The sequence below is a fragment of the Hippoglossus stenolepis genome, chromosome 21 (assembly GCF_022539355.2).
Source record: "Hippoglossus stenolepis isolate QCI-W04-F060 chromosome 21, HSTE1.2, whole genome shotgun sequence".
NCBI lineage: Eukaryota > Metazoa > Chordata > Actinopteri > Pleuronectiformes > Pleuronectidae > Hippoglossus > Hippoglossus stenolepis.
In genome coordinates, this window is record NC_061503.1 from 897,139 (window position 1) to 919,228 (window position 22,090).

At 40.2% G+C, this 22,090-nt stretch overlaps 1 protein-coding gene across 6 annotated transcripts in view; it reads right to left on the minus strand.

Annotated features, from left to right (window-relative positions):
- rbfox3a (RNA binding fox-1 homolog 3a) overlaps positions 1-22,090 on the minus strand; it is a 488,647-nt gene that overhangs the window by 172,628 nt on the left and 293,929 nt on the right. For 5 of the 6 annotated variants that reach the window (XM_035146628.2, XM_035146626.2, XM_035146627.2 and 2 more), the window contains one exon: positions 18,111-18,232. In XM_035146628.2, coding sequence (XP_035002519.1) covers positions 18,111-18,232 — 122 coding nt within the window. Of the gene's footprint in view, positions 1-7,582; positions 8,015-18,110; positions 18,237-22,090 lie in introns of those variants that run through there. The other variant, XM_035146629.2, reaches the window with a different exon arrangement.

Below are 22,090 nucleotides of genomic sequence, written 5' to 3' on the forward strand. Positions count from 1 at the left end.
ATGAGTATTTACGTCCACAGAGTGCGTCAGCTGAGCTGGCAGTCTTTCATTGTGGCCTGGGACACATTCACATACTGCTAAAATAATGGTCTTGTAACAGTGTGCTACTGTGTCCAACAATAGCTCCTGGTCACTCTCTTCTCCTGATGCAGGGTGTGAGGTGCAGGCCCTATGGCAGGGTTTTTGCTGCCTGCAGGAGCGGTGGCGGTGGGACGGCAGAGTGCTGATCGATAGCTAACTTTATTACCTTTCAGCCCCAAGATCTCGCCTGCTACAGTCTCTGTGTGTGGGTGGGGAAAACAGGGATCGAGTGGCAGGGAGAGATACAATCACTCTGCTCTTAACATTACCAGTTGACCTGAATGCACTAGATCACTTGAATTAATACATTAAACCATTCTGTTCATAACATTCATGACTAGATCAGTATCGAATCATGTGTATGACCTTACCTATTGAATTTAAGGTATGGCTTTATAGTATATTACATTTTTCCAAGCACATTCCACAACATACATTCAATTTAATAATCTTAAGGTTGATATTTATTCTTTTAGTTATCCAATGACAGTCAAACTTATTTCTCTCTGTCTCTGTCTCTCTTTCTGTTTATATTTAAATACATGTTACTGACTTGACTTGACTGAACTTAGTTGTTGTTGAAAAGTCCTTGTACTTTATCGTTTGCAGATGCAGTAGCCTCCTGTTGCTAAGTCAGTGGTGTTATACATTCAGCCTTTTTCCCCTTGGCCTGTGTGAGCTGCTGAGTAGGCAAAATGCTGTGTCAGGGTCAAGCATTCAAACTAGAATCCTGACTTCAAATTAATGATTGTTTTTCTTTAAATCTACATATTTGGGTACGTTTTGTTTCACAGTCTGGAAAACAACATATGAGTGTCCAAGTTTCCATAACTCTGAGATTTAAATAATATTTGAGGTGAATTTAAGTCACCTCAAACATTTTGGTCATTTTTAAATCAGACTTGTGAAAATGACATCTTATAAACTGATGCACATAGATTATTTTGGCGAAAGAGACTCATTCTGAGCAAAAAGTCACAACCAGTCTGAAATAAAGAAACTGCTCAATGCAGTCAGCCAGGACAGACATACAAAGCAAAATAATCCTGGTAGCAGCTCCACCTATCAACAAGTACACTGCTCAAGAAAATGAAGGGGAAACTTAATCATCACAGTTTAACACTAAGTCAGTTAAACTTCAGGTATATCAATCTGTCCATTTAGGAATCAATTTCACCTGCTTTGGTGCAAATGAAAGTGACAACAGGTGCAATAGAGGCAAGAGCAAGACAGTTGCTCTATCCTTCTTCTCTAGTTGTATTCTGCTAGTGTCGTTGTCCTTACTGGCAGCATGAGGCGGTACCTGCAGCCCAATCAGGTTGCACAGGTAGTCCAGCTCCTCCAGGAGGACGTATCTATACGTACGGTCACACGAAGGTTTGCTGTCTCCCAGCACTCTCTCAAGAGCACCGAGGAGATACCAGGAGACGGGGTGGTACACAAGGAGAGCTGGACAGGGCCGTAGAAGGGGATCAACCCAGCAGCAGGACCGGTATCTGCTCCTTTGTGCGAGGAGGAACAGGAGGAGCACTGCCAAAGACCTACACAGTGACCTCCAGCAGGCTCCTGGTGTGTATGTTTCTGACCAAACTGTCAGGGTGGCATGGCTCACAGCACTGTGCAGCTAGATTGGACTTTGTGAGAGAACACCAGAATTGGCCGCTCCACCACTGGCACACCGTTCTCTTCACAGATGAGAGCAGGTTCACACTGAGCACATGTGACAGTTGTGAAAGAGTCTGGAGACACTGTGGTGAACGTTATTCTGCCTATAACATCATCCAGCATGACCGGTTTGGCAGTGGGTCAGTGATAGTCTGGGAAGACATATCCTTGGAGGGTCTCACAGACCTCCATGTCAAAGCCAACGGTACCCTGACTGCTGTTAGGTACGGGTGAAAATCCTCAGAGCGATTGTGGGACCTTACGCTGGTGCAGTGGGCCCCAGGTTCTTCCTGGTCCGGGACAAAACCCCGGCCTCATGTGGCCAGAATGTGTAGGCAGTTCCCGGATGACGAATGCTTCACATTCCCCTGACCTAAATCCAATTAAGCACCTATTTGACGTTATGTATTGGTGTATCCAGCCCCGCCAAGTACCGCCACAGACCGTCCAGGAGCTCACTGATGCCCTGATCCAGGTCTGGGAGGAGATCCCCAAGGACATCATCCGCTGGTCTCTTTAGGAGCATGCCCAGATGTTGTCGGGAGTGCATACAGGCACGAGGGGGGCCGTACACACTACTGAGTCACATTATGAGTTGCCGTGATGAAATTCAAGCAAGTTCGATCAGCCTCTGATTTCAATTTTTTACTTAGATTTTCGGTGTGGTTCACCAGTAATGATTTTTCAACTTGGATCATTTGTCTATCGAGATCTGACGTGTGATTTGAGTGTTTTTTGAGCAGTGTATATTCATACAAAAAGAGCAGCAGTTCAAGCGGTTCACACTCTACTTGGACAATTTCTCTTCTGTGATGGTGACAATGATGGTGATGGAAGATAGTCAGCTCAGTTCTAAATTATTAGACTCACTTCAATTTGTATCAAGCTTGATCTAATGCCTCAATCTAATCTAAAAGGTTGTATTTACTTGGAAGCAAGGAGAACCATGAAATCCTTTACCCTTAATTTCCCCTCATATTTCAGCACCAATATATTGTAAGATATTTATTTCTACATAATGAAGGCCTGTTTAAAAGCAAAGATTAACTTTTGGTCTATAATGAGCACCACATTCATAAAGAGCAAACTTATTCCTGTGTCGGCACTAAATAGTGGTTTTGGACATGCAAATTGTCCAAGGTGAACATATTCCTGCACAGTGTGCTGTGGATTCAACCACAACCTCACCCCAAATGTCCTATTTGGTTTGGGAGGTTACCAACAACAAGAAATCCTTCATCTTCTATTCCATCTGGCTCTCTGCTTACACTTCACGAAGTATGTGGCTGATCTGGGGTCATAGATACAGAGTGGGTATCATTCAGGACTGTTGCTGTAGTGATAGTATACTGCTGTGGAGAAGATAAGAGTGTGATGGTGCTCTGACCTTTCCCCGGTGTCCCTTCTGTAAACAGTTCTAATGATGGCTCCAGGTGATAACACCTAGGTCCCCTGCTTCTTTCTTTCTTTCTTGCACGACTCCGACCAGCTCCATCTTTCTGCTCGTGCTTCTGCTCCTTTCTCTACCTCCACAGTATTAAAACCTTGGGTAATAGTCGAGGGTAATATCCCTCCCTCCCACTGATATCCTTTTGTACTCAGGAGAAATCCTAGAAATACCCTCTCCTGCTCGCCTGCTTAATCTCCTTATCGGTGTGGAGATTACAGCACACAGTGAATAGAAGAATACGCAGTAAAGAGCCAAGCACAAAGTGGAAACTGCTGTAATGTGATATGGTGAGGACTCGCAGGATTACAAGGATCTAATGCAAAGTATGGCTACAGAGGTCCCCTGAGGGCTTGACCGAGACCAGCATCAACAGTTTGGATAAGAGTGGGAAATAAGACCACCTGCTCTCCTCCAAAAGCCAGAGTTACCCTTATGGCAGTGAACCTCAGCTTAGCTCTAGTCACATTTACAACAGCAGTAACGAGTGGGGTTTGGTCCACCTCACCCTCAGGTCTGAGGGTGTCTGAGGGTGAGGTAGAGTTCCTGGAGAGAATCAAAACTGAGACAAGTGGAGGCAGAAGAGGAGTAAAAAAAAAAGGAAGAGATCTTTCCCTGGCGCAGGTCCTCATTTTACTGTCTAACACACTGGCAGTTCTCCCTCTCTCTCCTGCTCTAACCCACACAGCCCCCTGCTCAGCACACTCAATTATTCATCAGCTTACAGATGCACTGAGGAGAGCAGAGAGGAGGGAGGAGGCAGATGCATATCTCCTTTCTACTCTTTACTGTAGCTCCTTTCTTCCCCTCTCTTGCTTTTCCAAAGTGACCATCCCTTCATCTCCATCCTTCCATGTACAGCATGAATAATTAACATTTGTGACCCCATGGGCACAGGAGAGGAACAGAGAAATGCCTGTCATCACCTTTTCCCTTTCCTTTTTGTGTCTTCGGTAAGCACCTGAATCCTGACCCAGTCCCCAGTTTCGCTCATAATCCTTTCCTTTTGTTTTCTTTCCCATTCACCTCTACCTTCGATGTACCTGTTCATTAGTTCCGGCTATTTGCTTTGTTTCCTCTCTTGCAGTCCCTGTTACCGTTCTTACATCCTTCGCACCGGAGGCCTTTGTTCTTGCTGAGAGTCTCCGAAGGGAAAAGGTAGAAGTACTTTAAACTCTGTTACTGTTGTCAGAGTCCCATCAAGGATATCCCTGCAACCTCAGACCTGCGTATATTTGTGTGCGTGGGTGTATGCGCACATGTACGTGCAAGCAGAAACACTGCAGTGCAATTATAGCTTATAATATGTTAGTCTGAAAATTTTACTTTATTTAAGGAGTAAAATATTATTCATTTAAAAAGATAAATGAATATGACTGATAAATCTGTAATAAGCACTCGGAAGCATATAATAGCCATGCATGTGTATGCTTACTTAGAGTATATTTTAGTTTTTGGGAAAGAAAAGTGGTAGAGTAAGAGAGGGTTGATAAGCAGCAGTGATGAAGAAGAATAGCTAATGTCAGCGGCACTGGCTGTATCAAAGCCCCCCGCTTGCTTCATATCTTCAGACAGTCACCAGCAACAGACTCCCCATCATTAACTTCTATACAGTACACCGGACTGAGTGCGGGAAAATGGAGCGGGCACTGAGATAACAAGAGACAAACATGAAAAACAAAAATAACGCCTCAAAGAGACAAGGAGGGCAACACACATGAGCATGACAGAGGAGGATAAGATTGACTGAGGTCACTACGGCATATCACCACTGTCCTCTCACTCTCTTTCCCTGTTTATTCAAATTTCCTCTTGAACTGTTAGATCAAATATTCCTACTTCTTCATTTATGTAAATTTGAACCTTTGCCAGTCGTTGTGGAAGTGACAGAAATCTTTGACCAGAGAGTAAAGCAGTAATAGAAGTTAGTAGTGAGTAATAGTAAAGCAGATGTTCTTTTGCCAACAGCCAGATAACGGCAAAGTGGTGTGGGTGGATCAAGGGGGAGGCTGTGCACTTTTAAGTGATGAGATCTGAACAATGTTTTAGCCGTCTCACCCTCTGTTTGTTGTTGCTTGCAATTAAGCAATTACTGTATACTGAACCCATGAGTCTCTCACTGAGAAGGCTAAACTAAGCCTGAGGGGGAAATAATTTCCATTCGGAGTTCGTTCCCATAATGCATTGTGCAAGTTTTAAGTTGTGAAACTCAGGAAAGCTTGAAAGCCTCTCAAAGGTATGACTTGTATTGAATCACAATGCAAAGCTAGTGCTAAATCAATCAGCTGAAGCCTTAAGGGTTGCTGTTAAACAACACACAGCAGCTCACTTCAGCATTCAAAGCGGAACTCGTATAGGTTGGAAACACACACTCGACTAGTTCCCTGTGCCTCACACAACCAGGGAGAATGTACTGGGAGTCTCCTATAGGTCTCCAGCACAGTCGACTTCTTCAGGTGAAGGTCAGAACATGCTGTATCACTGTTTCCAGCTCCTCACTGCATGCCAATAAAAAGGCATCCTTCACACACTTTCAGCTGAATCTCCTGTCTAGGCCTGACTCCCATGACAGGCACTGTGGAAACATACTTTCGCACTCACTCATATGCTCACACCGTGTTGGAGCTGCTGATCCACCTGATATTTAACCCTGATAATGGGTTATAGCTCAAGCTTACCTGGAGCCTGATAACTGACAGACGTGTACTTCAAAACATTTAGAAACAACATATTATTTGATCCTGTTTTGCTCTCGGTTGAAAAACAAAAAACAACAACAACAAAAAACAATTTGAATCAGGATTTTTGTTCATATCAGGATTGTGTTAACTGCTGTATTTCATGAAAGATTTTAGAAATTCTCTTTCTCACCAAATCCCAAAGGCCAAAAAGGACACATTTTAATTACATTTTATGTTGAATAACCAGCTAAATTAATTAAACAGAAATAGTAATCAAAGAACGTCACTGATTGAATTTAAAATCCATTAGTAATGTGAGTGGCACACCTAAAATGCAAACTGACCAAGTAATGGTATTTGGCTTTACTTACAAAATTGTTATTTAAGACAAGCTGCTGTGTGATGCAGCCATTCTCTAAAAAGCAATTAATCACCATTATCATCAGGTCATGTTTGGTTTAGTAAATCAAATAGACTGGACCTTGTAGCCTCTGATCAAAGGACTGGATAGATATGAAGTGAGAGCATTGTCAGATGCTGGTACTGGAGACTCACACAGTATCTCTGTAGGGGGTGATGGAGGTACCCCAGTTGCGCACTAACACAAAACAAAATCTAAATGTTTCCCATCTATGCTAACAAACAGCTGTGAGATATGGCTTGTTCATAATGACAGTGATAGAAGAGCAGCCAGTGCTCGGATACTGCTCACAAAGGAGCCACTGGAAATTAAATAAATATCGTTCAACATGAAACATTAGCCACAGGTCATCATCTGAATCCTTAATGCTTGTGCTCGGCATGAGGAACATACTTCTGTCACGATAACAATATAAGCGTGGTTATACGTTATATGCAAGTTGTCTTAGTGTCAGGTCTCTGTGAAGTGTTATTAGCTTTATAGGTGATATGCAGTAATAAGGTGTCTCTGGAGTATGTTTTACACCAAAAGTCAGACATAACAGCATCACATCATCAACAGCCAGTGTTTGACATATCTTAACTGGTACACCAATGACCCTCTGTAGGTTTAATCCTCACTTCACTCACATTTCAAACACTCCTCCACAAAAAAAGGGAGAATCTCCCAACCTGTTGAGTGGCTATAAACAACGGCACCAAAAACACCTTTTATCTTATAGACAAAATGGAGTTCTTGGCACTTTGGAGGTGCAAGGTTCCTTCCTTCAAGACAACACCTCTGTAAGTGCATCTTGCAATTCCAAACATACCATTCTTACCCATGACCTCCGATACTATTAATAAATACAGTGTCTGTTGTGTACCCTGCAGTAAAATCTTTAAAGTCAGACTCATCAAACAAGACATCATGCTCTGGTTTACTTAAGCAGCCGAGAAGGGAAGAATCACTGTAACAGGGGGGGTACTTTATCATTACCAATAAAAATGCCAGGTCATCGTACAGGGCTGTGAGGTGGGGAAATGTCACTTTTATCATTCTCTCACACAGGTGGAACTTCAGACAAATTCGTTGCACTCTGGTAGAATATTTAGAAAAAAAAAGAAAAAAAAACAGCAAAAAATCAACAGGCACACATCTTTGAAATAAATAACTTGATACAACAGGCACAGAAACCCTCAGTCACACATTGTATTTCAGTGTATAGTATGCGTCAGCTTTTATGTGTATGTATCCCTGGTCTCTTAGTAGCGTTCAGGAGACCCCCCACAGGGCCTTAGTACTCACCCAGAAGTACATCATCATCTCGGCTGAGAGGGGATGGGAGACCAGGGGGTGGACGACAGGGGTATGCAAGGACACCGGAGAGGACAGGGTTCTTCCGCTTTTTCTTGCTGTTTGTTGCCGTCTTTTCAGTACGCCTGTCCTGCTCTGAACTGATCTTCTTCTACAGTCAGTTGACTTTTTTTCTCCTTTCTTGTTCTCTTGAACCCGTCTGCCAAGTGTTATCTGGTGGCCAGCTAATTGCCCCTGTGTTTGTGGTTTTGCAGCAGAGTTATAAAGTCCCTTTATGTGTCCCTCTGCCCCGGAAGACAGTCGCTCTTCCTCTCCTGCAGACTCCTCAGAAGCGTGACTTTGCCTCTCAGAGTCGCCGCTGAGGCTTTTACGCCGCTTCTCTTCCCCCTGAACCTTTCAAAAAAGTCTTCCTCCGCTTCTTCGCTGAAGGGGGAAAGAAAAAGAGGGAAAGAGTAAAGAGAGAGGCAACAAGGGAGAAAGTGCTGAGGGGTGTACCTCCCTTTTCTTTTCGTTCTTTACTTCACTTCTCCTTCTTCTGCCTCTTCTTACTCCTCTTCTCCAACTTGCCACTCTTTTAAACCCACTCAGCTCTTCTTGCTTTCTCGGTTTTTCTTTCTTTGCTTGCTATAAACTGAACTACTGCCTATTTCACTGACATACACTAAAATCTCTGTCTGAATACTCTCTCTCCCTGTGCTTTTCTTCGTTTCTCGTTCTGGGTAGCTTCGGTCCAACAGCTCTGAATTGAGGGAGGGCAAGTCTAAGACAGACTTTCTTCGACAGTGTTCCAGGGTAAAGAGCGCTGGAGAGGCTGGGAGGTGGGAAAAGCTTGAGATCACCACACGGTACAGTAGCACAGAAGCTTTCATCCGGAGAGAGACAAGTGCAGAGGGGATGGAGGAAAAGTAAGGGGGGGCAGGAAAGGGAGAGAGAGAAAGAGAGAGAGGAGAGACGGAGGGAGGAGGGATGAAGAGATGAGCTGGTGGAGGGAAGCTGGGTGACAGGCTGCAAAGAAGTTGTGGGAAAGCCAAACAAGGAGCCGGAACGAAGGAGGCAAGGCAAGACTAGATGGAGGGGGAAGGAACAACGACAAAGAGGAGGCAGCATAGCTTGTTGTTGCCTTCGCTAAAGAGCCAACAACGTCAGCTGGTTTCATTAGGTTGCACTGGGAGCATCAGGGTGGAGGAGGAGGGCTGGAGGTTCGGTGGTGGTAAGTGTGGGGGGGTAAGAGACAACAGAGCCGTAAAACAAATTTCAATTTAGAGTGCTTGCTTAACCTAGGAGGAGAGGATGAACAGGAGGAGAAGTAAAACAGCTAAACTACAGCAGCTGCCTCTCTTTCCCTTGTTCTTTTGTTCCGTTTTTGCTGGTCGGCGGAGGAACCGGTGGCGGTGCTAGTGTTTATGTACATGTGTGCATAGTAGTGTGTGTGTGTGTGTGTGTGTGTGTGTGTGTGTGGTAGTTAGCTGAGATAGTCTGGGCCACAGGAGTGCAGAGGGAATAATGGAGGCTGCCATGCTGTGTGTGTGTGCGTGCGTGTGCGTGTGTGTGTGTGCTCGTACATGTCTCTTACGGTTGTGAGGAGAACTCTTGGTTCAAAACCATCATTGCGAGGTTATTTTGGCCAGTCCTCACTTCCAATGGCTTTTTGATGGTTAAACTGTGGTTTTAGGGTTTTTAAAGGTTTAGGTTAGGTTAAGGGAAAGGGTGGGGGTGAAGGATTTAGTTGTGATGGATAATGTTTGATTACGGTTATGGGTTATTTATTTTCCTGTATCCTATTGTACTTTATGTTGTTCTGTACTGTAAACTTAGAGCAAGCTGGCACAAGAATTACCTTCGGGATTAATAAAGTCTTATCTTATCTTATGTAATGCAATGTGTGTGTGTGTTTGTGTCTGTGTTAGATACAATCACACACACACACAGAAATATTTTTTTTACAATTCAGTTCTGAATCTGTATCATCATCCACATAAATTGTGTCTTTGTACCTGCATATAGTTGATGGGCGTGTTTGTGGACGCGGCATGCAGACAGAGAAAGAGAGAGAGAGTAAGAGAGATAGGTGGGTGAGGGATGGAGTCTGCCTCAGCACATTTACCCCCCCACACCACCACCCCCCACCAGTACAGTCGATACACCACTGAGGCAAGCTGCCACGTTAACCCCTTCACTGCCTGAAAAGCTGCAGTGCACACACAAGGAGCACTAAAAACAATGGACTAAGTGGAGACGTCTGGCTACTCCCGTGTCACTCTAGCGGCTTTCAGACATACACTGAACACCGGAAATCTTGCAGAAATTTTCCAGAGGGGCTGTATGTGACAATGTAAAAGTCAGAGTCACTTGTTACCCCCTAAGTCCTCTGGTAAAATATCCGGAATATGATTGAGTGCATATGAGAACCCAGCAAAATAAAATCACAGTGAGCAAGTGGGCATGTTGATGACATCTCTAACATGTAACGAATGCAAACAGAACAAACGCACAAATATCTCAGGAAGAAAAAGAGGTGCCACACACACCGACAAAGACAACGGAGACAACGAGATTAGAGAGCTTTAATGAAACGGGCCGTTCCCTGAATGTTCAGAAAATGTTTCTGTTGTTAACATGTCTGACTCTGACATGGGGTTAGTTCATGTCTGAAAACAACCAATGTGTCCCTGTGTCAGTGCCACATTGGAATTAATGTCAGACAGAATTTGCATTTTGGTTTCATAGAAAATCAATCTTGTTAGGAAATCATAAATAGTGTAGCTCCTGAGTAGTTTAATCCTATTTAATTCAAACTTGCACTGTAAGAAAAATGAACACCAATACAATTTGCATCTAAAATGAAATGAGATTTATCGATTGAATTAAACCAACGTTTTTTTCTTAGGGTAGGTTAAAATACTGACTTGAATGTTCCGTGAAGTTCTTGCTTTCTCATTGCTGAGGGACAAAATGGTGAATATTACACCTCTTTTTTAAATTATTTAATAAATCCAATTAATAAACCAAAACCAGCAATGAATGTGTCTTACTAACAAGTATTGCATTGCACATTTTATTTGGAACACCCAACTTATACTTGGTAGTTCCTCACTTTGCTCTCATCGAGCCTCAGTTCCTCATGGCATTGACTCCACAACATCTTTGCTGAGACTTTGCTCCATGTTGAGCTGCATTACATCATTCCTGCACATTTGTAAGCTGCACAGCAATGCTGCCAACATCCTGTCCTACCACATCCCACAACTTTTACTGGATATAGATCGGGTGACCAGGGAGGTCACTGAAGCTCAGAGAAACTCAGATTCATGTTTATGAAAGCAGTTTCAGATGACCTTTACTTTGTGACATGTGGAGTATTATCCTGCTGAAAGTAACCATTAGAAGATAGTAAACTGTGATCACAAAGGAATGAACGGTATTAAGGGTCCAAAATGTGAGTCCAGGCTATGCTTTTTTTGTGAAGTGTTGTCAAGTGAGCCTCAGATCTTGGTTCTTGGCTTGGAACCTGATGTGGTGACCAGTCTGAGTAAGTAAACTATCGTTGTATGTTTAAAGATCCCGGGAGATCCTAGACCCTTTATTCCTTATAAAGGGTCTAGTGGAGTGTATCAGATTCTTTTGGGCTAGACCATAGTTGTATTTGCTAAATATACATTCAAATGACTAATTGATTACTCGATTGTGAATATCTCCTTGGGCACCAATGAAGACTTATATTATATTACCAATAGGTCTACACTGTTGCATTGGGTAATGTGTCCAGTCAATACCACAAACACACATACATATGCCACCAGACTTTAAGGAAACAATATAATGCAGGAAAGAAAACTCAATCACAAACATAAACCTTTCATTCTACTATGGACCCTTTTGCAGTAACTACATTTTGCTATTAAAATAAGGAAAATGCAAATAAAGTCATATACCATGATTAGAAACCCCTGAAGATGGTGACATGGAGAGTCAGTATATTCTATACATGTACAAGGATGGGTCAGGAAGTCTAAAGGACTGGTTCAGAGGGACGAATCATTATCTTTTTAACCCTCCAACCAGAAATGAGGAGGAACGTCTTTTAAGATCTGCTCCGGTGAAGTGTAGAGTACATTTCATAATAAAACTGTATCAAACACTAAGTGTTTCGAGTTTTCATCTTTTCTTTTCATTTTCCAATTTCAGTTTTTGATAACAAACCAGACCATCACCAACAACACACAAAATGTCATATTTCATGCTAACTTTGGAACGTGAATTGATGTTAGGTACTAATTCTGTTTGCTTTCTAACACTAACTAAGTTGACAGCATGCTCCTCACACCCTCTTCAAAGGAAGGAGTGGAATGTGCAGCAAACTTGAGGCATATTGTCATTTACCATGTAAAAATGAAATGAGCTAGTTCTTAGTATAGCTAGAGTATGAATACCAATTCATATACAGCCATTTGTGATGAAAGAGGCTTTCTTGAAATAAGCCCATTTACATACATGTATGGATGTCTGCTGTGCAGCCTAGGCTTTCACTCTCCTTTATTTCTCTCTCTGAGATTACCAAAAGCTGAGAGATGGTCTGGCCTCTCTCTTTTTCCCTAGAAAGTACCATGTCGAAGCTAACAAGTTATTTCAGGTCTGGGTCATGAATAAGTTAATCCAAACCCTGAATATGAGTGAGCTTACGCTAAAAAAAAATTAATAAATAAAAGATGACTGGTGCTGTTGTCAGGGTCTAGGAGAAGAGGTGCAGGTCGGTCAAGAAAGATGTGGACTATGAACACTGTCTTCATCTTACAAGTGATGTGTCTCCATGATATGTGCGTCCCATCATAATGAATAAACCCATTCTAAAGTGTGCCTTCAACAAAAGCTTTGCTTCTTTACAAATTAAAAGGATGATCTTTTACATCCAATACATGCTAAGGATTGGGTAGTATTTTTTCAAAAACTTACATTATTAATATGGATTTTTTTTTCTCAATATTTGTTTAAAAAAAAATCTAATATAAAATAAGCATATTGGAGTAATCATAATATTGCTCAGGTAACCATGTTGTATATACGCCCATAAGCTGCGGAATAAATGACTTAACCAATTTGTCTAAATATGTCACCTTTCCTCGACTATGAGGTATGTGATGGATATTTAAGATTTCATAACAAATGCTATATGAGAAGAGGAAGGGATTAAAATGACCCAAAGACAACACACACACACACACACACACACACACACACACACACACACACGAAAAAGGGCTGCATGCTTTCTGATTACTGGTAATGGGTCCTGATCTTTGGTAAGAAAAGCCAAACTAGCAGTTACCACTCAGTGGGCAGAGTACTTTATGAATCCTAGCATAACGCTTGTGCTTGTATTATTTTTCCACCATAGCCCTGATTTCGGAGGCTGGATAAACATGTTCTTTAAGTTTAAGGATCACAGCCACACATGGTGTACTGCTGCCACTTACCGAGTGGATTCTACAATATCTATTTAATGTAGAAACAAAACGTTTTTGTGATATGGAAATAGACATTGTTGTGGCGAATGGGGTATTAGTGCTGTATTTGACACCATAGATCAGGGGTGGGGAAGGTCTCCCGGCCATATACGGCCCGCAAGATTGTCTGATCCGGCCTGCATTTGGCTTCTGTGCCTCTAACATTTTACTGCTCTCTCTCTCACCTCTCCGGGAGAAACCGAAAATGAAGCGGAGATGATAGAGGTAAACTCGGCTACGAGTGGTTGGTTTTCTTCCAGTCTCTGTCTGAGTGTCCTCCCTCCAAACTCCTGCTGACCTGCGCTTTACACTACACTACACACAAACATACACACACATACACACAAAGTCTTAGGTGAACTGCTGGAATTCTAACCCTAATACAATACAAACCTTGAAGCTCATGTAAATCATAACCATCCCGTCCTGTTTACTGAGCTGGTTACATATGTCCTGTGCCAAATGTTTAATATTTAATCAAGAGCTATTTTTGGTAACAGAGCCAGAGAGCCCATTTATTTATTGTTGTGTGTGGTTTATTTTATTAACGTTTTATGTATTTAGGATATTTCATTGATATATAATTCAAATGTCAAACTTAATATTCTGAAAATTTACGTTTATTGCTCTTTGAAAGGGTGTAGCCTGCTTGCACTGATAATGCTATTGTATTATTAATTAATATATATGTAATATTAGAAAATTAAGACAATAATATCGTTCATCACAATATTTTCTAGGACAATATAAAGTCCAACAAAATGTGTTATCATGACAGGCCTACCTATTCATGTTCCTTGCAGATATCCAAGCAAAATTGTTATTGCACAATAAAATATCCTGAACTGACTCGATATTGAATTTAATCGATACCGTGTGAATTAGAAATTAATCGATTTGGGAAATCAGTGGCGATACAACCCTACTTAAGGAATGCTCAATGTATATGGGAAATGTCAAGAAAAGGATTAATATGTGTAATATTGCATTACAAAAAGTCACAGTGGAAAAAAAACTTGAGCACACCAGTAATATGGCCCTTTCATGTTATGAACATGAAAATGGCCCTCGGAGACTCGAACAATGGAGACTCAAACAAATAGGGATTAAAACTAACAGCTTCAAGGCTTGCATGTGTTTGTCATCGTTAACAATGACTTCTCCATGCACACAAAAATGAATCATTGAGTTCAGCAAGGTTCTTTACTTGGATCCATACTCTTTACTTTAGCTTCCTTAAAGCAATAATATCAGAAAGCACCACATACATTCCCATTGCTATGCAGATGACACAATGAAGCAATATTAATCAACTGACAGTTCACATCTTGGTTTGGCTTTGATTTTCTTATAGTTGCTACCCTGTAAAGGTTAAGGGACCCTGTTAGTCATACTTACAACAATAACCCCTTAGTTAAATTATGGAGCATTGTTGTTGGTGAAAAAAAACAACAATGACAATTGAGGATTGAATGGGAAAACAAACTCCTTTACTCCTTACAGTCAACAGTCAAACTTCCCATCAAACCTCCCATGGCTACTAGAGGGATATATTGGATATATTGGCTTTAACTAAAGAAGACTATCCTTTTTTTCTTCAACAAACAGAATCAAGAAGATATTTTCAGTTTCTCCATCAAGGTATTAACTTTTCTGGTCTAACAAAATGTCTGGGAAAGGTCAGAGATTCAACTTGTGGTCCCATGCTCTTTGCTTAAATTCTCCAGACTTGTAAAATGAAAACTGTTGAACCATCTTAAAACTCTTGCTTTTCATTGCAAATGGCTGGAGTAGAGGCGATTGCTTTAAGCAATGGGATCTGAGCTATCCTGCTCGAGGTTTGGCTGCAGGCGTGTGTTGCCCCTGCATAGCTCAACTTTTACATGAGATAACTCTGAGTCTTCTGTACAGCACTCAGCAACTGCTTTTTCCTGCTAATAGAAGGGAGGAAAGGTTGTCTCATGTTGGCATGCTCTGTTGTCCATAAGAAGAAGTGAGTGCATAACATTTTGTTTGATAATCAAGCTGACAACATGAAATAAAAGTATAATAACAATTTGTTCTGTATACAACAAAACATTTTTCATGTTTTAAGAAAAACTGGCCTCATAGAGTACTGGAATCTATCCTCAGTAACTTATTTAATCATTTTAATAGCTTTTCCAATTTATAGTTGACTTGCCATAATCTATTTAACTTGCTTCTTGGGAAATAAAAATTCTTGCCTTCACCTTGAATGAAAGTAATGTGTAACCTTCCTCTCATAATTAATAGTGTGTTGCTACAATATAGAAATATCTTTATATAGAAAAGATAAATACAAACATATATATAGTGTATATAAATGTTAAAAGGCTGTCTTGCTTCAGTTAAATTAGTTTTAAATTTTCGAATTTGCTAAGAAAACTCTGCAAGTGCAAAACATCCATATTTTGCTTAATGATCACAAGTGTCATAAAAAGACAAAACCCAACAACTGTTAGTATAGAAGTTTTGCGGCAATAAATGAAACTTCCCTACACTGGCCTAGCTTTTCAGAGCTTCACTTTGTTGCATAAAGCAGTGGTCACCAACCTTTTAGCCCAAGATCACTTTTTAATTTAAAACTTAAGCCGGGAGCTTACCAGGGTGGTAAGCCGAGATCTACCACCCTGATATCTTCCACTTAGGAGGGTCATATTTATTATTTTAGCAATTTCTGTTAAATGCTCTATGTACGAGCATATAAATACACAAAGAAAGGCAGTTTCAATGCACAATATTCATATTAATATAAGTTAATATTTACATCTGTTCAATGCTAAATATTTAGCTTCTCAGCTCAACGATATGTTCTGCAGAGGAGCTGCTAAAGCAGCACAATGTTTTTCATCGGCTTTGCCTTAAATATGGCTATTTCCTTGTAAAAAAGTAGTCTTGTGTACTCAGTACACTACAGTATAAAGCCTTGCATCTTCCGCTCCTGCAAATATTTCACAATAAAAACCCTTTTTAAACAAAAGAATGGATTCGGTAACGCTGGAGAGATTTTATTTTGAAACGCATTAAAGACCTTGTTGAGTTTTGCCAGGTTCATAGAGTAGTAAATGTTTGTTATTGAATTATTATCATATTATTTTTACATTTAATGTTTATAAAGGTGTGGAGGGCCACAGTGGTGTCAGTGGTGTTGGGCCTTTGGGCATCCATATGTTCACAATAGATGTGGCTTTCAGAAAATAATTAATATTAATATTAAAATATGTAATAATAATTGAACCACTACTAGAAAATGTACATTGATCCGTTAATGTATTATATACAGCATTTTGTATATATTGGAGCATATACTGAGCAAAATGTATTTTTCTACATACTAGTTTCAATGAAGGCTATTCTACCTTCTACGTCTGACCCAGTTTGACATTGTGTGTCCGCCACAGCAAGTGGCAGCCTGACACAGCAGCTCCGTCTCCCACTTTAACTTTTTAACTTCTTTCTCTACTCATCCAAGGAAGCGCAATAAAGGCACATCTTATCTAATCTTATTGTATGTCATCTTTTCAACGACTCACATTGTTTTGTCACTGGCAAAGGAGGAAGCAGCAACTTAAGGTTTGTTATTTCCAATTTGGTGAATGTCTTGATGATTTGGGTTTTCTTCACTGTGAGACTCCTCCTTCCAGCCTCCCCATACCTTGCTATTATTTGCAAAGCAGGGACACAGGCCATTCCTGTATTTTGGGCAGCTCCTCCTTGTCAACCTTCAGAATTGGTTGTATCACTTAAGTGTAGAAGTCGATGGCTTTGAATGAGCTTATCAAATCACATCTTCACTAGATGTACTACTCCATGTTTCAGATTTGTAATGCTTAAAAAATTCTAATTTCATTAAAGGCAGCATATTTTGGTTGGTCAGTGGTCAAATCTGAATGAATACTTATCTTTTGGCCTTGGTATTGTACAGTACCTTATTTTCCCCTTTCAGAAGCAAGTTGGAAGGATTGTGTGTAATATTTTCTCATACATTAATCATATAAAAAAAAACAGCTAAATTGCCAATACATTTTCCTCAAAACTATTAGCTGTTGTAAATTAGTTGTATGGATGTCGCAAATAAGACCACTGTCCCAATAGGTGTATGTCACTTGACCCTTCCCTTACAGAAGGTAGTAATCCCTCAGGACTTTCCTCTATACTGCAAAAGTAAGCATTCATTTAATTCAAATATCATAGGTAATTAAAACTTTAAATTGAGACTTCATTTGATTTTAAAAGATGAAGGAATATATTGACATTAAATCAGCAAGTAAAACTGATGATCGAGTGGATTGCTGTCATTTGCCCTTATTCATTCATGTTGGTCTTGGACCATACATTTATAGAGCTAACACCATGTGGCTAATAATTAAAACCTCAATACCTTTAAAAGGTGCTGATCTGATTGATCTTTCTCACATTACGTGGTTCTAACTACTATACTTCTAGTAGAGCACTCGCCGCATACCTCCACCAAGGGCCCAACAGTCCACTTATGAAACCGCATTTAAATTCATTTAAAATATTTAGATTTGGATCCACACCTATTTGCACACAATCATAAATATGAGTCTCCTAAGCATGCCTGAATCTTTTCATCAATGTCCATGAATTATTCTTTGAGAAATCAACAGAAACATTGAAATACACCAAAATAAGAAAGTGAAAATCAAATGCAGATGAAAACATAACCTCCTTGGCAGAGGTAACTAACCAAACAAAAAGACCCTAAGACCCAAAGACAAATGTTTAATGCATTGTTAGGCTGCCAAGGCATGAAGCAGCCATGTTTGTACAAATCCTGCCCCACATGAAACACTTTGGTCCAGACATTAGTGTGTGTCTGTGTGTGTCTGTGTGTGTATGAGTGCATGTGTGTGTGTGTTTGTGTGCGTGTGAGAGAGAAAGGTGAAGCAATTGCTGCAATAGACGAACCATGGGAAAGAATACAATCCATGTAGAGCAGGAGGTGTAAAAAGAGAAAAAGATCAAGAACTAACCAGTCTGGTGACAAGGGGAACCCCAAAATGCCAGAAGTGCTCGTTGAGCAGTCCGCTGTACACCACGTTGCCAAACAGAGCAATGGTTCCTGGTTTGCACAGACCACTTCCTGGCTTGGTTTCTGCAAAATGAACACATATCATTTTCATTATTTATGATGAAGATACAACATAAATTAGAATACATGATACCGAATTTACTGTACATAGGTTTCAAAAGAGCCAGTTCATAAAATACATCGGCCCTGAAATAGTGTACACGCACAAATTTCAACTCCTTTCCACATTATTCTAATCTTTCTGATGTTGTGTGCTGTGCTTCCTCTTCCTTCTTCACACCATCAGACCCAGCCTCCTCCTTCTAACAGGGAGTAGGAGAGTAATGCAAAGTTCTGTATCTTCTATCTATTATCATATACTGCTTCATTTTATGCGTGTAATTGTTTTTACTTCTGTAAAATTGTATTTATAATCCAATGATCACCGCGTTCCCAATTAGGAGACACTTCACACTTAAGCGCTAATAATAATTATCACCCCTATTCAATTTTGGGGGGAAATGTAGAAATACTCATTGTGCCAGTCTGCTGCAGATTAGTACTGCATTAATTGGAGAAATATGAATACATAATCAGAAGTCGAGTTTTAAGCCTGAAAGAAAAGTGATTTGATACAGTTGCCAAAAAGGAATGTAGTAAAACACAAATAAGCAATAAATCACCTCTTAGACAAGTTGATTAAATATTGGATTGGAAACAGAAGACATCCCTACATAAAAATTGTTCAGCCTTCCCCAACATTAGATTATTTGAGTGTTAGGGTGTCTTTGGTTCCTCTGGGCCTGAACACAGTAACAGTGAAAAAGAACAGAGGCATAGATTTTATGTCTGTGATTGTCATTAGTGCCACCTGAGTTTGAATGACAGTGAGCCTTATATAAATTCTAATCCTAAATTTCTCCTACTTTTGTCCATATGGTGAGTTTATACGAACATTCCACATCAGATTCAACAAATGCTATTAACTTCAAAAGTTTGTAAATGACGTGCATAAACATAATGAATGTCATCCGCATGTATTTGAGTGTGTGCACGACGATAGCAAATTAGAGTAATTATTGCCCCAATAATACCATATAAGGCTACGCTTCCTGTCCAATGTTGGAAGTGTTAGTTCGAGTCCTCATTTAAGAGATCCACAGAGGAAGGTCCAGACTTTTAGCATCGTCAAAAGTGGAATTAAGAGACCGAATCACCTGTGAGTCGCAGTGTCATGGAAAAGACGAAGAAATCTCAGCAATTTTTGAGATTCTTTGCACCATCAGCAAACTCAGAGTAAACTCAGAGCCACACCACTGGACTATAACCCAACTTTTGGAGTATGTCAGGCAAGAGTAAGACAAGCGCCCAGAGGAAAAACTTCAACCACAGACCCTGCCATGCTTCCAGCAGCTAAGCTAGCTAACTCCACTCTGATCATCTCCGACCTGAAAGCTGAACTGGAGAAAAATAGAGCAGCCATGTCAGCTGAAATACAAGCTTCATTGTCTCCTATTCAGACATCTTTAAATACAGGTCAAATCAAAGTGGAGAACTTTGGCCCCTCGTATGACTGCACCTTTCCATTATGTTATAAAATGTTTCCTTGAATCAATGTTGTAGTAGGGTTAGGGTAATACTGTTATTGTTCATGTTCACAGTTACACGTGGCTTCTTTTACACTTCTGTCCGTCCTGGGAGAGGGATCCCTCACATGTGGTTCTCTCGGAGGTTTCTACGTTATTTGTCCCCTGTTCAAAGTTTTTTTTTGGTAGGTTTTACGTGCGATTGTTGAGGGTTAAGGGCAGAGGATGTCGCACCTTGTTAAAGCCCTATGAGAGTAATTGTGATTTGTGAATATGGGCTATACAAATAAAATTTGATTGATTGATTGATTGAATCATTTGATTCTGCTATTAATGACTGGGTTGATGTAGGTGCCAGAACTATACTGTATATAAATGTATATAAATGTACTTTTATTTAGTTTCACTCATTCACACATACATTAGTTGCCATTAACATTTTCACCACACAATCCCCCTTTACCATATTGCGTGCCACCATCGCGTATATTACCACCTTTACATTCCATTGTTTGAAATCCATGTGGTTAATTTATTCAATTTTGCATATTTCCTGTGTTATCAGCCTAGTAATTTCTTCCTTACTACTAGATATTAGACAATAATCTGCATATTTTATACCTGATTGTTGCCTTCGTGTTCCCTTGAAGTAGAGACCAGAGATCAATTGAATTTGTAACTCATGCCTTCATAACCTGAGACTGATTTATTTATTAAATTACATAAATTTGCGCTGAATGGAACTGGTGCCACTTTTTCACAACGCGTACAAAGTCGTCATAGCACTAGACTGTAACGAATTATGACATCTGAATAAGGAGATTGGATGAGTGAGGCTCTCCTCTACACTCTGTCTCATTGCACCAGTTCATCCTCTGTGCCACGATCTGGACTTGGCCGGTTTCTCCTGGCTCTGATTAGAATGGGCTTGACATTCCATCACTCCAATTAGTTTGGCTCGGCACGACACGCACACGCACACACACACACACACACAGTGTTTTTGAGAGACAGAGAAAGAGAGAGATAACTGTTCTGTCCGCTACCCCACTTGGCTCAACTGTACAAGAATGGAGGGAGGAGAAGAATTTAATTTAGGTATATGGAGGAATTTGGAGGGCTGGGATCTTTTGTATAGGTCTCTCGTGCTTGTCTTTTTTTTTTACCCTCTCTCATCTTGTCAGCAGGGCAAACAGGGGATTTTAAGAGGGGCAGCGGTCTAAATTCATAAATAGTAACTTTTTGCAAAAATAGTCTTTTCAGACTTATTTTTATTCAAACACGACATGACATTACTTGACATGCTAAATGACAGTTAAGCAATGCTAAATACAAATAAATGTAATGTATTCTCCTCATGTGAACATGTTAATCAACCTAATCTTACATGGCGGCCTCATGGCTATCCATCTCTTTCCACCTCTACATAGAATGTATAATTACTTCAGTAATCACAAACAATAGGATACAACCGCCATGTGCAAACATATTAGGTTATTATAATTCACATATATCATATACTGAGGCTCAGAAGACATCTATTTTAGCAACAATTAGATAACATTAAATAACATTAAAACATTAGATAAAAAGCAATTCAACTTCAAATAATAAGGTTTAGATCATGTGTATTAGACACGTGTTTATTTATTTGTTTTAAGATAAATATTTGTAATACTTTGATATACATTTTCCATACTATGTCAAATATACTGGAACAAAATAGGGCTCGTGAGTACACCATTATCTGTATCGGTATCTGTTCAACCAACTAAATAATCAGTATCTGTTCTCAGACTTAAACAAGGAGTGGGCGGGACTGAAACCGGAAATGGGTATTTTAAGCCTGACATGGATATTGGTTGATCAGAAGTTACTATATTTATTGTTTATTAGAAAACTATTTACAGAACAGCCTTAGAATTGAGCTTCAGATCAAGTTTTTGATCACAAGAGTAAGAGAACTATTCAGAACAAGTTTTTTATAAACTTCAGTGAATAAATCAATGAGAAGTATTAAGTAAAATGCAGGTTTTCATACTCAACGAGTTTACATACTTTTTTATTGTCTCTTTTTATCTTACTTCTTAAAAATTGAAGTGTGTGAGAGAGAGGAGCACTCGCTCCGTGTGTGTCCAGAGTGGTGCACTCTGACTCGACCAGTAGGGCCTAGAGCTTGGCCAGTGGACGCTGAGAATATATGATCATAGATAACGATGTTACACGTTAGTATCCCTGTGGACAGAGTGGCTGTGACAACAACATGATTGTAGCAGCAGTGAACTTTTTATAGGCTCTGTGTAGGGGAGGAGCTCTGTGTGTGGCTGGCCTATCAAGGAATCATGTGGACACATGA